Genomic DNA, 19540 nt, shown 5'->3' with positions numbered 1-19540 from the left:
TGTAACAATAAGAATAAGGTATAAAACAATAAAATCATGCCAAAATTACAAAATAATAAGATTTTGGTGCAAATTAATGAACTAAAATTATTTTGGTGGGTAGCAAAGATCCTTATCATATTGAGATGACACTTGCTTGAATTGAGCTTGTAATTATATATATATATATATTTCATAGGGATTTATATATTTTTTTAGAAGAAAAAAAGTTGTTAACATCCCATCCTTTCCTACATGAGTAAGGAAAAATATTTCAATTCTATTAGACCCACTTTTATCTTCCTTCATTTGTGCCTATCATTGTAAGAAAAACCAAAATAAAAATAAAAATTGTTACTTCAAAAACATTAATAAAGAATCAAGAAACGATATGATGATTCTAAATTTTCAATATGATCATATCGTATCAAAGCATAACTTTTAAAACCAAATGTATGTCTAATCACTTGTTTGACCCTATTTTCTATATCTTTCCTAAACATCTCTTGCAACATGAAATAATAATAATAATAATAATAATAACAAGTTAACTAAATAAATGCTAGTAAATAAAATATTAAAACATAATAGTTTTGTAATTATCTTACTATTGCTTCCTCAAAGTTCCAAAAGTGAACAAACTATCTCTAATCATTTTGATACTTTTTGGAGGTTTATGTTGCAGTCTCTCCTTAGTAGTATCATATGACTCATAGTATTTAGCTTTCAATTTGCTTTTATAACTTCTGTACTTGTCTCCAAAGTACTTCAATATATATGACTTATGTTTTTCATCTACATGATATTTTTCTAATATTTCATTGAAATATTATATATAAATTTAAAACTATTTTTTGATATTTTGTAAAATAAAAATTTATTTGAAAATTTAAAATGTTTTAAACCTATTTTTAAATATGTTTTAAAAATAATTTTTATATATAATATTTTATTTTTAATCATTCTACATATATATATATATATATAATTATTTTTTAAAGCAACCATTAGAAAATAAGTGAAAATAACAAAAAATAACTAAAAAAATATGATCGTAAAACACTCTATATCTTAAAAATAGAAAATAAAAAATAATTTTTAGTTGTCAAATATATTTTCTTGATTTTTTTTTACAGAGAATAATTTTTTTTAAAAAAAAATAGTTGCAAATAGGCCTTTAATTTTTAACTAGATTTATAAATTTCAAGATTAAATTCAAAACTCCAATAAGCAATGATTATATGTTTGAATTTTAGTTATGTAAAAGTTGAATAGGGGAATAAAAAATGATTAAAAGCAAACCTATAATATGCTACCTTTATCTATCATTAGTGAACTTTTAGCTCAGAATAAAGGAAACTTATAATATATTAAAATTTTGTATTGACACCTATAGAATTTAAAATTTTGAACATTAAATATGAATGGTGAGATCTAGGCATTCAAATAAAAATACGAACAAATAAATGAAATCAAAATATAAAGATACAAACAAATTGAACTAAGATACAAAAAATATACTTAACAAAAAGTTATATATTAATGTATTGTATTGGTGTCCACAAAACTTCAAATTAGAATTGTTGAATATAAATGGTGAGACCCAAATCGTCAAATCAAAGTATAAACAAATAAATCAAAGTATAAAGGTATAAATAAATTAAATTATGATACAAAAAATAGACTTAAAAATACATATGTAACACCACCTAATTGTTAAACACATTTTTAATGCCTAGGTTTTGAATAGAGGTAAATTTTTGTAGTGTGGTTGCAACGTAATATAAATAGTACACTTTTTGCGATGGTCCAAACACAAGAGGATAGGGATGGCAACGGGGCGGGGCGCCCCCCTCCCAACCCCGCCCCATTTATTTAAAGGAATTCCCATCCCCGTCCCATTTAAAAAATTAAACGGGCCGGGGCGGGGCGGGGCGGGCGGGTATGCTACATTCCCATATCCGCCCCGTTTAACTTTTTATTTAATTTTAATTTTAATTTTTTTTAAATTACTTTTAAAATTTTTAATTATATTAAAATAAATATATTTTATAAATAATTAAATTATTATATTTTTTATAACTTATTTTATTAAAAATAATTTATTATTATCTATATATTAAAAATAATAAAATAAAATTTAAATTAAAATAATTTTAAATTTTAAATTAAATTTAATTTTAATTTCAATTTTATATATAATCGGAGCGGGGTGGGGCGAGGCAATACCCGAACCCGCCCCGGCTTAAAAAAAAATCCCAAACCCGACCCATACCCGTTTAAGAAAATAATATCCCATCCCATTAGGGGCGGGGCGGGTACCCGAAATGACCCGCCCCATTGCCATCCCTACAAGAGGAGCTGTAAAGTGTAAAGTGTAAAGAACGCAATCTCCATGAAAGCTATGCTTTACGCTTTTTACACCTTCACCTTTCCCTATCCGGCCGGAGTCTCTCTTCCACAATAATGGAAGTGCAGCTACCAGTCTACCACTAGATAATGGCAATGGTTATTGACATGAGGGCCACACTTTTTAGTAGATGCATTCACGAATGGGAACTGCCATTCTTCCATTTCTGTAGTACTGTAGGGCACAAAATTAATTATTTGCTATGCAAATTAAATAGTGTCTTCTCGATACGCACCAAAAAACACACAATTTTGTACTGTATTTTGGACCCACCTAAATAATGAACTTTTAGTCGTGTTCATGCAAATACAAAACAAGGAGATTTAGATGCATTATTTATTCTTTTCATGGTTCCTTTCTGTCACATCACATGACATGACAAATTATTAGATATTTTGAATAATGGAAGGGCCACTGCCACTGCCACTAGCTGGTGATGATGATCGTCTTGTGAGCCACAATTTTTTGAACTCACAAATGTCAACTACCGTTCTTCTATTTTTGTGGTACCATAGGCCTTATCCACTTATCTCTATCGGCTTCTTTATTTTATTTTATTTATTTTTTAACTTGTACAGCTATTTTAAAAAATGATTCTTACAAAATGGGCACTTTAATTTTTTTTTTTTAAATATGGTAATTAAAAAATTATTGATAAATCTTTGTAATTTTGGTCACTTTGAAAAGTATTTGTTAAAGAGAGATCTTTTCATATTTTTCATATCAATGATAGATGTTTAAAAAAAATTTTTGAATTTATATTAAAGTTGTTTCTTTAAGAGACATCTTTCATAATTTCATAAAATTGAATTTATAATAAAAATATCTTTTCAAAAGACATTTTTCTATAATTTTTTTATTAGTCATATGAGTTAAAAAAAAATTGACTTTATATTAAAGTTTTTTTTTTTTTTTTTTATAATACCATAAAATCATATTTATACTAAAGATGTCTTTTAAAAAGACATTTTCCATATTTTCATATCAGTCACACAGTAAAAAAAAAATTTGAATTTACATTGAATGCATCTCTATAATTTTATAAAATCGAATTTATATTAAATATGTCTTTTGAAGATACACTTTCTATAATTTTTATATTAGTTACCTATCGAAAAAATTAAATTTATATTAAAAGTATCTTGATGATTATAACTATGCAGTAACTATTTACATCTCTCTTCTCTTATATCAATTTTTAACATAATGAATTTCTATCTCCTCTACACATAGTTTTTCCCTTCTAAAGTTTTCCATGTAAATCAATACTTTCTTATCATATTTTATTTTTTATTATCTATTTTTGTTATTTTATAATAATATATATAACCATTTATATGCGTTTTAAAGTTTGAAAGAACTCTACTCCCCAACTAAAAAGGATATAATGTAAGATTAGTGATGAATTTTTAATAAATTATTTTTCATTGTATAAATAAATGATTTGTGTAAGTTGATGAAAGTGATTTAAAGATGTGGAAAATGAGTCGGTGAGGAAAAGATTTTTGTCAAGACCTATAGTTATTGCAAATCTTTTCATTGATCACTATATAGGTAATATAATATAATATAAACTATCAATCACTTCTCTGAAGACCATCTATTTGACATATATTTGGTAAATAAATGTATATAACAAAAGTAACCAAGCTCAAAGATTTGAAAAAGGTGCAATAAAAAATTTTAAAAAATAAAATAATCAATAAAATTAATTTAATTCCTCCAAATCGATTGAATAGATTTGATTTTCAACAAAGATAGGTGGATTAGGTTTCAAAAATCTTGGAGCATGTTTGCTTTTTGATCTCTCTCATCAATAAAACCTAGATCAAACCAATATTTTAAAACAAATGTAATTTTAATAAATTTTGAAAACAAAATAAACTTAATGTTTACTATGATTATTTAAATTAAATTAAATCAATCTTAAATAAAATTGGTTTGATTTGATTTTTCTTCGAAGGTCGATTTGGGTTTTTATTTAAGTATGAATTAAATATGTCAATTCAATTAATTTTTTTTCAAAAAATTAATTGATTCACACCTTTTTAAACTAATAAATTTGATAATATGTAGTTTTATTTTATTTAATATAAATATCAATTGATTAGAATAGTGAATCAACCGTAGCAAAAAAAATTCACAAAGTCATGGCATTCAAATATTACAAAGTGTAGGGCACAATCTTAAGGATTCTTTCCCTATACTGCTTAGTCTAGTTATCTTTAGAGATTGAAATGGCTCTGCACAATAAAGATGCTAAAACATTTTTCAATAAACACTGCAATTTCCATATCTAGAAATCACTTCAGATCTAAAAGTTGGCGAACAAAATTATCAATGTAATTGCTCATAAAGCCTTGGCTCATCAGGGTCTCTTTCCACTTTGCATGATTCTTCTTCACCAAACAACCCACCTCTCCCTCTTCATCCATTACTGACTTAATTGCTTTGCACAAACTCTCCTTTGAAACCCACCCATTTTCTTCCTTCTCAACCTCCACTGCAACCTTAAGCTCTTCAGCCAATAGCCTAGCGTTGAAGGTTTGGTCAAAAAGCTCTGGTACCAGCACTATCTGGGGGTCACTCATCAAGGACTCCCACATTGATCCAAAGCCACAGTGGCTCACAAAACACCCCACTGATGGATGGCTCAGGATTGAGGGCTGCGGCACCCACCCTCCATGAACCACTCCTCTCCCTCCAACCCTCTCTTGGAACCCCTCCGGCAAGGCCTCTTCAATGGTTGCAGCTCCTAATGGTGGTTTTAGAGCTGCTAGGAACGGCAGGCCTGTTAGCTCAAACCCCAGGAGTAATTCTTGGAACTGGTCCTTTCCGGGGAAATTTTGGCTCCCAAATGCACAGAAGATTACTGAACCAGGCTTGAACCCACTTAGCCACTGAGCCCACCGGTGCTCCGGTGCCAACGGTGAAGGTTCAACCAAAACGGGGCCCGTTACAAACACTGGTTTTCCAAACCGTCTTTCTATGTAGTCACAAAATGGTCCTTCGATTTCTTGGCATGTTCTTATAGAGACTACATCAGAGTGTTTGATGGCGGCGGTGAGGCGCTCGTGGAAGGTGATGTCTTCCCCAAATGGAAATAACAAGAATTGAAGCAAACGAGCTTCATGGGGGCGGAGCACCACCGTTGAGGAGGGGTAACCAGGAGGAGGCCCAGTTGGAATTGGCCGGCTTTTGCTAATTTGTTGATCCCGGACAAGGCAGTAGGAAAAGGCTGCTGCAGAAACTGCACTGTAGAATATTGACTTCATGTTAGTCATTCATGTCTTCTCCATTAACACCAAAACACACATAAAGAGTATATTCATCAATCAGTCTTTAGATAGGAACCAACCTGAATCCATTTTGTTGCTTTTGATGAAGAGGTATCGATCTTCTAAGGCTGATGGAGGGCACCACCTTTCTCTGATTCTCTCAGGCAATGGGAGCGGGAGAGAGAGCGGTTCTATTATTTCAAAAGGATGTGATGTGATGTCTACCAAAAGACACAAGCCGAAGCCCTTTTATACCCTCTTGCCTTAGGGACCATACCCATTAGTTATTGGGCCTCACGGGCCTTAGGCCCATCATCTAAAGCCCGTGATTGCATTGGGCTCTACACATAAGGTGGCCCATACTCTTAAAACGAACATTAAATCAAATGTCTATAATTCGAATAGCTTAATCATGAATCATTGATTAAGAATGTGTGAGTCCATATCTTAACAATCTCCCACTTGGACCACACATGTTACCAACCAATGTTCATGATGGTACTTTATCGAGCTCATCTTGCTATTCTATCTTGATATCCTTAAACAATCCGATCTACTAATTAAGTTAACATAGGATTAAAGCGGCCTTCGTTAATTATAATTATAACTAGACCCAACAATGATCACAATATTAACAAAATCAGCAATATGGATCAAGTATGGATGTGTAGCATGGAAATTACATAGAATGTGATATTTAATATGTCTATTTCCAATTGGTCCTACTTTATGACTTAAAAATAGTCAAATTCCACTTTCAACACTTGATGCTAAACTGCTTTTGAAAGTAATCATTTTAATTCAGAGAATTCAAATACAATAGTCTTTAAAATCAAGATCTGTACAGATAACACAACATAATATCACATCAAGAAAATAAACACAAAGTTTGAATACAAACTCCCACTATACTGGCACATCATCAATGTGTACAACACCCATATGTGTGACGTGCTCATGATATACTTTGGGTGGCAAACCCTTAGTGAGTGGATCTGCAATCATGGAGATTGTGCTTATGTGTTCAATCGATACTTGAAGACTTTGAACTCTTTCTTTCACAACCAAGAACTTGATGTCAATGTGTTTGGACTTTGACGAACTTCGGTTGTTCTTAGAATATAATTCTGCGGCCTTATTATCACAGTTGATTCTCAACGGTTTCTCAATCCCATCAACTATTCGTAACTGAGTGACAAAATTCCGCAGCCATATCCCATGGTTTGATGCTTCGTAGCAGGCTTGTGACGAGACTCAAGGCACTAAAGTTAGAGTTGTCGGAAGACATACTTGTGCACTTGGTCTTGATCTCTCTGCCTACACAATTCAGTCCATTCAAAATCAGTTACAATACACAAAAGGAAAAATGGACTTTGAATGAGCTTATTGCTCAATGTGTGCAAGAGGAAGAGAGATTGAAGCAAGAAAAGATAGAAAGTGCTCACTTGGCTTCCACATCTCAGGGATTTGGTACCAACAAGAAAAGAAAGAGGGACAATAAAGGAAAACAAACTGCAGTTTCTGGGACATCAAAGCAAAAGGAGCAAAAGAAACAAGATAAGGAGATCACTTGTTTCTTTTGCAAAAAGGCTGGTCATATGAAGAAGACATGTACCAAATACGCTGCTTGGCGTGAAAAGAAAGGTACACTTCTCAACTTTGTTTGTTCAGAAATTAATTTAGCTGTAGTGCCTACTGACACTTGGTGGATAGATACGGGTGCAACTACTCACATAAGTGTCACTATGCAGGGTTGCCTAAGGAGCCGAATGCCAACTGATGGTGAAAGATACATTTATGTGGGAAATGGCAACAAGGCTGCAGTCAAGGCTATTGGTCTTTTCAGATTACAGTTAGACTCTGGATGTACATTGGATTTGGAAGAGACTTTTGTAGTACCGTCATTTAGACGGAATTTAATTTCTGTTTCATGTTTGGACAAATTTGGATATTGTTGTTCATTTGGAAATGGAATGGTTAGTCTTTATCTAAATTCAAATCTTATTGGTACAGGTAGTCTAACAGACAAACTATATAAATTGAATATAAAGGCCACTAATGGAAATGAAACCTTGCATTCAAGTGATTATGGCATTAAGCGAAAATTAATGAATGAGAATTCATCAATGTTATGGCACAAGCGTTTGGGTCATATTTCAAATCAACGAATACAAAGACTTGTGTCAGAAGGAATTCTTGATCCACTTGATTTTTCAGATTTTCAAATCTGTATAGAGTGCATTAAAGGAAAACAAACAAATATGAGGAAAAAGAATGCCAAAAGGTGCAGTGACGTCTTGGAATTGATACATACAGACATTTGTGGTCCATTCCCTACAGCTTCTTGGAATGGACAACAATATTTTATCACTTTCATTGACGATTACTCGCGCTATGGCTATCTTTATTTGATTCATGAGAAATCTCAGTCATTGGATGTGTTCAAGAATTTCAAAGCTGAAGTTGAGAACCAACTAAGCAAGAAAATAAAGGCCGTCAGATCTGACCGTGGAGGTGAATACTATGGTAGATATGACGGATCAGGTGAACAACGTCCAGGGCCATTCGCCAAATATTTGATGGAGTGTGGTATCGTTCCTCAGTACACCATGCCAGGGACTCCAAGCCAAAATGGTGTAGCAGAGAGGCGAAACCGTACTCTTAAGGATATGGTAAGAAGTATGATTAGTCATTCCACCTTACCAGAATCACTTTGGGGCGAAGCCATAAAAACTGCAGTTTATATTTTGAATAGAGTACCAAGCAAAGCAGTAGCCAAAACCCCATATGAGTTATGGACTAGCAAGAAACCTAGTATTAGGCACTTGCATGTCTGGGGTTGTCCAGCTGAAGCTAGGCCTTACAAGCCAAATGAAAAGAAATTGGACTCTAGAACAGTGAGCTGCTACTTTGTAGGGTATTCTGAAAGGTCGAGAGGTTTCAAATTTTATGATCCCTCAACTAGATCCTTCTTTGAAACGGGCAATGCTAAGTTCATTGAGGATGTTGAGTTAAGTGGGAGAGAGCCAGTAAGAAAGGTGGTCTTTGAAGAGGAATCTGTTAATATTCCTATTATTACGACTGGACATGGTCATATTATGTTTAATGACACTATTCAGAATGTACAGTCGATAACAGGGATTCAAGACACACCTGAGATTCCTCCTGCTCAAGTTATGGAACCAATTCAAGTTCATCAAGAGGTAACTCAACAACCTCAAGTACAAGTGCCACTAAGGAGATCCACTAGAGAAAGGAGAAGTACAATTTCAGATGATTATGTTGTATATCTCCAAGAACATGAGTTTGACATGGGTCTGGAAGACGATCCAATTTCAATAAGTCAAGTCAAACAAAGTTCTGATTCTGAAAAGTGGATAGAAGCCATGAAGGATGAGATGAAATCAATGAAAGACAATGGTGTTTGGGACCTAGTAGAATTGCCTAAAGGTGTAAAACCAATTGGTTGTAAATGGATTTTTAAAACCAAGCGGGATTCAAAAGGCAATATTGTTAGGCATAAGGCACGCCTAGTTGCAAAAGGTTTCACTCAAAAGGAAGGCATTGATTATAAGGAGACTTTTTCACCAGTTTCATCAAAGGACTCCTTTAGAATCATCATGGCACTTGTAGCTCATTATGATTTAGAGCTACATCAAATGGACGTTAAAACTGCGTTTCTTAATGGCAACATTGATGAGACAATATACATGGTGCAACCGGAGAACTTTGAGTCTAATGATTCAAAGCAACTTGTATGCAGATTAAAAAGGTCCATATATGGTTTAAAGCAAGCATCTCGACAATGGTACCGAAAGTTTGATCAGGTGATTACTTCATTTGGTTTTAAGGAGAACACCGTTGATCAATGCATATACCTCAAGTTCAGTGGGAGCAAATTTATTATCTTGGTGTTATATGTTGATGATATTCTACTTGCAAGTAGTGATGTGGGACTTTTGCATGAAACCAAGCGATTTTTGTCTAGTAAATTTGACATGAAGGATCTTGGTAATGCATCTTTTGTGCTGGGTATACAGATCCATAGGGATCGTTCAAGAGGTATACTTGGATTATCACAAAAGGCCTACATCGATAAGGTGTTGAGTAGATTTGGCATGAGCACTTGTGCACCAGGAGACACGCCTGTAGCAAAAGGCGATAAGTTTAGTTTGCACCAATGTCCGAAAAATGAACTTGAGAAGAAAGATATGGAGAGATTTCCTTATGCCTCGGTAGTAGGAAGTCTCATGTATGCACAAGTTTGTACGCGTCCGGATATTGCGTACATTGTTGGAATGTTAGGCAGATATTTAAGTAACCCAGGTATGGATCATTGGAAAAAGGCAAAACGGGTTATGCGGTATTTACAAAGAACTAAAGATTACATGCTCACATACCGTAGATCAAGTCACTTAGAGATCGTGGGATATTCGGACTCCGATTTCGCAGGATGTCTTGACAGTAGGAGATCCACTTCAGGCTACATCTTCATGTTAGCTGGAGGAGCAGTTTCATGGAAAAGTGTTAAACAAACACTTATTGCTTCTTCCACCATGGAGGCAGAATTCATAGCCTGCTACGAAGCATCAAACCATGGGATATGGCTGCGGAATTTTGTCACTCAGTTACGAATAGTTGATGGGATTGAGAAACCGTTGAGAATCAACTGTGATAATAAGGCCGCAGAATTATATTCTAAGAACAACCGAAGTTCGTCAAAGTCCAAACACATTGACATCAAGTTCTTGGTTGTGAAAGAAAGAGTTCAGAGTCTTCAAGTATCGATTGAACACATAAGCACCATACATACATGAATAAATATACATCATGCAAGATACCTAGCACAAACATTAATATTCAATCTTTGGACAAAAATATTAACTTGTAATTGGTATCCTTATACAAAATTAATTCATAAATATTGACAATAAAGCCGAAAAACAATATGTCTGTCTTTGGACTAACATATCGAATGCAAGATAAACATTATATGTCATATATTTATGATTTCTTTATTTATTATCATATAAAAAATAATCTTCCTTTGGGCCGATTATTTTATACAATAATACCATGTTTCATACTTCAAAATGAATAAAATTATGTAATATAAGTCACTTTGGCAACAAATATATAGATAATCTATTCATTTTAAAGCGTTAAACATAAACGCAACAAGAAATAATAAATTCTAGAAAAAGAATAAAAAAAAAAATTCATCAAAACTATAAATTTATAATAGTACAAAATTCATAAATGAATATAAAAGTCCCACAGCCTAGTTGGTCAAACACAAGGTTTTACAATCTTGTGATCGTGGGTTCGAGGCCCATAGGTGTTTTTTTTTTTTTTTTTTATTTTTTTATTTTTTATTTTTTATTTTTTACGCCATTCATGGCGTTGGCAGCAACAGCATGCCGCCTAAATGGCGGCTTAAAGGCACTTTGAGAGAAACGCCTTGACGGTGCCTACAGTGGCGCCCCGAAGCACCCCCCTGGAACGGCGTCGGCGGCTGCGCCTGAAGCGCGCACAAGCCGCGCCTGAAGTACGCACATGCCGCGCCTGAAATGCGCACCAACCTCGCCTGAAATGCGCACCAACCGCGCCTGAAGTAATTGAAGCGGCGTGCTTAAATGTGCCTGAACGGGGGGTCAAAACGGTGCCGAAAACGGCACCTTTCCGATCCCTTTGAAGGCGCGCACCAGCGGCGTAAGCACCAGTGGCGACGCCTGCAAACGTGGCCCTAAAAGACGCTGGAATGGCGCCCTGAAGCGCCCCTTAATGGTACCCTGAAGCGTCCCTTAATGGCGCTGGTTGAACCGCGCTCTGAACGGCGCTAAACGCCGCCTGAACAACGGCCCCACTGGCGCCTGGACGGCGCTCCCACTGGCGCCTGGACGGCGCTCCCACTGGCGCCTGGACGGCGCTCCCACTGGCGCCTGGACGGCGCCCCCACTGGTGTCTGGACGGCGCCTCCACTGGTGCCTGGTATGGCGCCTCCATTGGCTCCTGAAAGGCGCTGCACAATAGCCCCTTAACGGCGTCTGAACGCCGCGTCTGAGTGGCTCCTTCATGTGGCGCCTTAAAGCACACTTCCTATGGCACTGTAAAGGATGTTGCGTCTGAACCCATTTTCTATTTAATTACACTTTACTAGTTAGATATAATTAGGATCCTTTAAAGGGTCCTGGATCTGTTTGATTCCCAATGCAACATGCAACGGGAAGAACTTGAAAGTGGTTTTGGGGAAAATGGGAACCTATGCTCTGATACCATTGTTAGTCATTCATGTCTTCTCCATTAACACCAAAACACACATACAGAGTATATTCATCAATCAGTCTTTAGATAGGAACCAACCTGAATCCATTTTGTTGCTTTTGATGAAGAGGTATCGATCTTCTAAGGCTGATGGAGGGCACCACCTTTCTCTGATTCTCTCAGGCAATGGGAGCGGGAGAGAGAGCGGTTCTATTATTTCAAAAGGATGTGATGTGATGTCTACCAAAAGACACAAGCCGAAGCCCTTTTATACCCTCCTGCCTTAGGGACCATACCCATTAGTTATTGGGCCTCACGGGCCTTAGGCCCATCATCTAAAGCCCGTGATTGCATTGGGCTCTACACATAAGGTGGCCCATACTCTTAAAACGAACATTAAATCAAATGTCTATAATTCGAATAGCTTAATCATGAATCATTGATTAAGAATGTGTGAGTCCATATCTTAACACTTCATACCTAATTTGGATGCCAAAGGGGGAGCCCAATAGGCGGCATCATAGAACAAAAAGTCCGGCTTCAAGGCACGTAGGGCTGCTTCAACTTGGTCAGTGGTGCGATCCATGGCGGCGGCGAGAAGGTGATGCAAGGAGATGGGCACATCGGAAGCAGTTTCAGCGCCGGGAGGGAGGCCATCAACATGGGGGATGGTGAGGGGATGGAAAGAGATGAGAGTAGGATGAAGATTCAAGTGCTGTAGCTGAGATTGAACCTTTTTGGGCAAGATGAAGGTGATGCTGTGGCCTCTTTCAGCGAGCTCGTTGGAGAGATGGAGGTAGGGAATCATATGACCAAAAGCAAACCATGGGTACATGGCTATATGCAATTTTGGGCTCCTGGCCATCGCCATTTTCCCTTTTTCTTGGTTGGTTTATCACCATGGAATCATGGATTTTGGTTACAATTTATAGGGAGGCGCATCCCATTTCCAATGGGTTTGGGTGGAGAAAAATATGACCGAGAAACAAAAATAATTATTAGGGTATTAAAATGTGAAAAATATGATGTAAATATTAAGAACGTAATTGACATATATGAAATATATAGACATGTTTTTATTTTTTTAAATTGAAACTACTCTAATTTAATTAAGTTGAAACTTGAGACATGAATAGATGAGAGCACGATCATATGAGATGATGGCATAATAAAACAAAATTAAGATATTAAAACATAAAATTAAAGTACAAAGACAAAGGAATAATGTGTGTAACAATAAGAATAAGAAGGTGTGTAACAATAAGAATAAGGTATAAAACAATAAAACCATGCCAAAATTACAAAATAATAAGATTTTGGTGCAAATTAATGAACTAAAATTATTTTGGTGGATAGCAAAGATTCCTTATCATATTGAGATGACACTTGCTTGAATTGAACTTGTAATTATATATATATTTCATAGGGATTTATATATTTTTTTAGAAGAAGAAAAGTTGTTAACATCCCATCCTTTCCTATATGAGTAAGGAAAAATATTTCAATTCTATTAGACCCACTTTTATCTTTCTTCATTTGTGCCTATCATTGTAAGAAAAACCAAAATAAAAATAAAAATTGTTACTTCAAAAACATTAATAATGAATCAAGAAACGATATGATGATTCTAAATTTTCAATCTGATCATATCGTATCAAAGCATAACTTTTAGAACCAAATGTATGTCTAATCACTTGTTTGACCCTATTTTCTATATCTTTCCTAAACATCTCTTGCAATATGAAATAATAATAATAATAATAATAATAACAAGTTAGCTAAATAAATGCTAGTAAATAAAATATTAAAACATAACAGTTTCATAATTATCTTACTATTGCTTCCCCAGAGTTCCAAAAGTGAACAAACTATCTCCGATCATTTTGATACTTTTTGGAGGTTTATGTTGCAGTCACTCCTTAGTAGTATCATATGACTCATAGTATTTAGCTTTCAACTTGCTTTTATAACTTCTATACTTGTCTCCAAAGTACTTCAATATATATGACTTATGTTTTTCATCTACATGATATTTTTCTAATATTTCATTGAAATATTATATATAAATTAAAAACTATTTTTTGATATTTTGTAAAATAAAAGTTTATTTGAAAATTTAAAATGTTTTAAACCTATTTTTAATATTTTTAAATATGTTTTAAAAGTAATTTTTATATATAGTATTTTATTTTTTTATCATTCTGTAGACCCTCAATTTTGCCCCTTTAGCACATGTCTTTAAATTCGTTTTCAGTGCTCCATAGTAGTCCCTTGGTGGCCCATTGCTACTCATACTACTTACCTTTTCTGTCACCGTGGAGACTCTGGTTAAGGGATTGCCTAACCCCTTTATTGTGACCCTTGGCAGATTTGATTTAGACTTAGGCTTTTCTTGTTTTTTTTTAGGATAGCTTTTAGATACACTTGACCCATTAGGCACCACCCTATGCCCACTTAGTCTCATCATAGGCCCGTTTAGGCACACTTGGCCCATTTGGATATTTTTAGTGTGATTTGTATGACTTGCATGGTTACATGGCTTTTGGGCTCGGCTTTTGTTTATTGGTTTATTTTTTATTTTATTTTATTTTAGTTTTAGTTTTAGTTTTATGATTATCATTCACTTTTATTGGTTATCTTCCTCTTTATATTATTTTCCTTAACTTATTTATTTATTTATTATTTATTTTTGTTTATTTATTTATTTATTTTTTACCGTTTCCTAATTTATTTACTTGCTTATCCGTTCATTCAATTATTTAACTTCAAAAATTTCATGTTTTTGCAAGGAAACTAACTATTGGAGTTTAAGGAAGATGGGACTCTCTTTGGAAGGTTTTGGAGAGGAATTTGAAATTGGGAAGATTGCTTTTGAATTGGAAGATTTAAAAAAGGATAAGGAGAAAAAAAGAGAAAAAATAGGGGATTTCGTCTTTTTTAAGGGGATTTAGGTTTTAGGAAAAAGGGAGATGATACGCGAGAGAGGAAGAAAAGAAGAGGGTGAGAGATTTTTTATTTTCAGGGGGATGGAGAGAACAATAGGAATTTTTTTAGAAGGGGTTTTTTTGAGAAATTGAAGCATAAAGCAGAATTTTTTTTAAAAAGAGAGCACACAGAATTTTGGAAAAAAAGCAAGGGACTTTGGATCGGGCTGTCATTTAATCATCAATAGAGGATTTTCTCTTTCACTTCAAAGGTTAGTTTTCTATATAGTACTTTTATTTAGCCTAGATTTTTTTTTTTTTTTTTTTTTTTTGGAAATTTTAGTTTTTGATTAATTCTTTGCATTAAAGTTTATATTATTTTCTTTTTAAATCCCTAATTAGTTTAATTCCAATCTATCTTTTAGTTTAAGTTTGTTAATGATTTTAATTCTTAAGTTTAAATAATCATATTGAATAAAGTTTGTATTTTTAATCCCAATTAGTTTGATTTCAATTCGTTTTTAATTTAAATGCATTAGTTGATCTTAATTCTTTGTTTTAAATAATCACGTTAAATAAAGTTTATATTTTTAATCCCAATTAATTTGATTTCAATTCGTTTTTTAGTTTAAATGTATTTTGTTGGTCTTAATTCTTGACTTTAAATAATCATGTTAAATAAAGTTTGTGTTTTTAATCTCAATTAGTTTGATTTCAATTCGTTTTTAGTTTAAATACATTTTGCTTATCTTAATTCTTTAGTTTAAATAATCATATCGAATAAAGTTTGTATTTTTAATCCCAATTAGTTTGATTTTAATTTGTTTTTTAGTTTAAATGTATTTTGTTGATCCTAATTCTTTACTTTAAATAATCACGTTAAATAAAGTTTATGTTTTTAATCTCAATTAGTTTGATTTCAATTCTTTTTTAGTTTAAATACATTTTATTGATCTTAATTCTTAAGTTTAAATAATCATATCGAATAAAGTTTGTATTTTTAATCCCAATTAGTTTGATTTTAACTTGTTTTTTAGTTTAAATGTATTTTATTGATATTAGTTCTTAAGTTTAAATAATCATATTGAATAAAGTTTGTATTTTTAATCCTAATTAGTTTGATTTCAATTCATTTTCAATTTAAATGCATTAGTTGATCTCAATTCTTTGTTTTATATAATCACGTTAAATAAAGTTTGTATTTTTAATCCCAATTAGTTTGATTTGAATTTGTTTTTTAGTTTAAATGTATTTTGTTGATCTTAATTCTTTACTTTAAATAATCACGTTAAATAAAGTTTATGTTTTTAATCTCAATTAGTTTGATTTCAATTCGTTTTTAGTTTAAATACATTTTATTGATCTTAATTCTTAAGTTTAAATAATCATATCGAATAAAGTTTGTATTTTTAATCCCAATTAGTTTGATTTTAACTTGTTTTTTTTGGTTTAAATGTATTTTATTGATTTTAATTCTTAAGTTTAAATAATCATATTGAATAGAGTTTGTATTTTTAATCCCAATTAGTTTGATTTCAATTCATTTTCAATTTAAATGTATTAGTTGATCTTAATTATTTGTTTTAAATAATCATGTTAAATAAAGCTTGTATTTTTAATCCCAATTAATTTGATTTCAATTCGTTTTTTAGTTTAAATATATTTTGTTGATCTTAATTCTTGACTTTTAATAATCACGTTAAATAAAGTTTGTGTTTTTAATCTCAATTAGTTTGATTTCAATTCGTTTTTAGTTTAAATACATTTTGTTGATCTTAATTCTTAAGTTTAAATAATCATATCGAATAAATTTTGTTTTTTTTAATCCCAATTAATTTGATTTTAATTTGTTTTTAGTTTAAATGTATTTTGTTGATTTTAATTCTTTACTTTTAAATAATCACGTTAAATAAAGTTTGTGTTTTTTAATCCCAATTAGTTTGATTTCAATTCGTTTTTAGTTTAAATGCATTAGTTGATCTTAATTCTTAAGTTTAAATAATCACGTTAATAAAGTTTGTGTTTTTAATCCCAATTAGTTTGATTTTAATTTGTTTGTAATTTAAATGCATTTTGTTGATCTTAATTCTTTAGTTTAAATAATCATATTGAATAAAGTTTGTGTTTTTAATTCCAATTAGTTTGATATTGATTTATTTTTAGCCTGAATACATTCATTGATCTTAGTTCTTTAGTTTAAATAATCATATTGAATAAAGTTTGCGTTTTTAATTCCAATAATCTTATTAAATCCCTGTTATTATCTTTATATGCTAAGTTTGTTGACTTTTAATCTTTGGTTGGTTATTTTTATTTTAATTCATGTGTTTCTTGAAATCTAGATGTTAGTCTTGGATAATATTTGTGTTAGTTAGTTTGACTAGGAAACCATTAGTTTGTTGCTTTAGTAATTGTTGGTAAAATCTTTTTTTTTATTTAAGGCCATTGGAAAATCATGAAGATTGGCCTCTACCATCACCTTTATCATTTTTGTTAATTACTAAAAAATTTTTACTTTGAGGTTTCTTTTTCTGTTTTGTTTGGTATTTTATTTCTTATATTTTATTTTTTCCAAATTAATTCCTTTTATTTTAAAATAAAATACTTTTTCTCAAAAAATCATTTTAAAAATCTATTTCAAAAACTCGTTTAGAGTCCTCATGATCAAAATCTTTTTTTTTTATTTAAAAATAATAATATGCAACCATATCTTGTTCGGTTTGCATCCTTCTCGGTTTTTAACAAAAAGTTTGGTTTTGAACAAAAACACGAATCAAAGCTTATGGTCCCAAATAATGGGATAATTCTGGGCTAAATTTGTGTATATTAATTTGGGGAATTGGTGAAACCCTTACATAAGAAAATCTTTTCAAAAATTATTTTTGTTGCCACCTTTGTCACTTGTTGAAATTATGTCTATCTTTCTTAGGAATTGTATACAAGATGTGTGTGATAATTAATGTTTTCATATACTTTGATAATTTTTGTTATGCTAATTAGATAACAAGCATGCTAGGGTTTCTTTATTTTATTATTATATAATCCCTCATGTCTTATGGAAGCGCATTGTAAGTTATCTATGCTATCCAGGTATGTCCTCTATCACCTACTTTCTGAATTATGTGAATATGCTTGTCATTGTGAAATAATGCTTATGTCTAATAACGCTTGAGTGTTCTGATATACATGTTTCATTGTTTGATTATTTCTAATAAAATACATGTTGGATGATATACTGTTTAAATTAACCTTTGATGTCTTGTGATAGCGCTTAAGAAGCAGTCCAGGTATGTACCCTAAATCTTTTTTTTCATGATTGTGATTAGTTTTCCTACTAAGCATGCTATTTTTCGAAATCACCCTAGCTCACTTAAGTATCCATGATTAACCATTTAATTGCCACGTTTTCCTCAACTTAGTCAGTAGAGACCTTTTTAGGGCTTAGAGGGGTGCTACCTCCTAGAGGTACCTTCCCAATAAGTAACCTGATCCCCGGACTTAGACTCGGGTTTTCCAAAGACACGCTTTTCCAAAAATTATGGAGTCACATTTTAGGGTTTTTCTTTCTTGTTTTATTTTCCCTTTAAAATAAAAATAAAATAAGTGGCGACTCCAACTTTTTCCAAAAATTAATTTTTCACAAATAAAAAGCGAGTCTCGCCGATCGAGTGGGGACACACGTGAAAAATACGGGTCCACACATTCTACATATATGTATAATTATTTTTTAAAGCAATCATCATAAAACAAGTGAAAACTGTTGAGATATTAGGAATGCTTTCCTTATATCATTATTTCCTTATATCATTTAGTGTTGAGATACTAGGAATATTGAGATATTAGGAAAGTTGAGATATTAGGATATTAGTTGTTATTTCCTTATATCATTCTTTCCTTGTATCATTCTTTCCCATTCTTAGAATGGTGATTTCCCTCTATATATAATCTGTACGTGAACGAATGAAAGTATGAATGAAAAAATTACAATTTATCAATTTGAAGATGGTATCAGAGCCATAGAACTGAAATCCTGGATATTTTGTCGCTATGGTAGTCCGACAGCGATCAACCATCCTAAGACAAGTCCTAATATTGATAAGTCAACCTTCAAATGCACTCACTGCAATAAGACTGGTCCCACCAGTCTGGATATCCCACAATTTCAAAGCAACGACTCTTGGTATGACCAGGAAAACAATAAGGAACCGAGGGTTTAAACCATGGACCTTTAGATCATGTTTAGGCTATCAACACTTTGTTATTAATTATAATAATCGTGATCAACGGAAAAAGGATTTCAAGAAAACTTCGACTGCAACTGTTGCCGAAATAAAAACAGAGGTTAATGTTGCTGAAAAAGCCTCTGCATTGGTAGCCGCTACTGATCATGGTGGTAAGTTTTTAAATACTTTTACACTTGTTATTAATAGTGCATGGATAATTGATTTTGGTGCTACAGATCATATGACTTTTGATTCTAGACAGGTTTCACCCCTTATACCTTCCTCACAAAAAATTGTTTCCACAACCAATGGTAACACAACCCCAGTTATTGGAGAAGGATCCTTAACTCTTACTGATACTTTGAATTTGGATTATGTTTTAGTTGTTCCATCTTTAGATTACAATCTTTTGTCAGTTTCTCAAATCACTGCGGCCTTATCTTGTATTGTCATTTTTTGGCC

General features: G+C 32.5%; 1 protein-coding gene across 1 annotated transcript; it reads right to left on the bottom strand.

The window, feature by feature from the left end:
- Positions 1 to 4633: 4633 nt before the first annotated feature.
- Positions 4634 to 12846, bottom strand: LOC117908577 (UDP-glycosyltransferase 79B9-like). The gene is made up of 2 exons (XM_034822226.1): positions 12410 to 12846; positions 4634 to 5664 (listed from the first exon to the last, which is right to left on the bottom strand). Exons 1-2 carry the CDS (start codon positions 12800 to 12802, stop codon positions 4693 to 4695), a joined length of 1365 nt encoding a protein of 454 aa, XP_034678117.1. The 5' UTR covers positions 12803 to 12846; the 3' UTR covers positions 4634 to 4692.
- Between the last annotated feature and the right edge of the window lie 6694 nt (positions 12847 to 19540).

The sequence above is a fragment of the Vitis riparia genome, chromosome 19 (assembly GCF_004353265.1).
Source record: "Vitis riparia cultivar Riparia Gloire de Montpellier isolate 1030 chromosome 19, EGFV_Vit.rip_1.0, whole genome shotgun sequence".
Classification (NCBI taxonomy): domain Eukaryota; kingdom Viridiplantae; phylum Streptophyta; class Magnoliopsida; order Vitales; family Vitaceae; genus Vitis; species Vitis riparia.
Note: the sequence above shows the minus strand (reverse complement) of the source record. Positions and strands in the feature narration are given on the sequence as shown.

Coding starts and splice junctions, on each gene's coding strand:
- LOC117908577 (XM_034822226.1), bottom strand. CDS start 12,802: ATGGCGATGGCCAGGAGCCCAAAATTGCATATAGCCATGTACCCATGG. Junction 5,665..12,409: donor CTTTGGCATCCAAATTAGGT/ATGAAGTGTTAA, acceptor TGAATGACTAAC/ATGAAGTCAATATTCTACAG.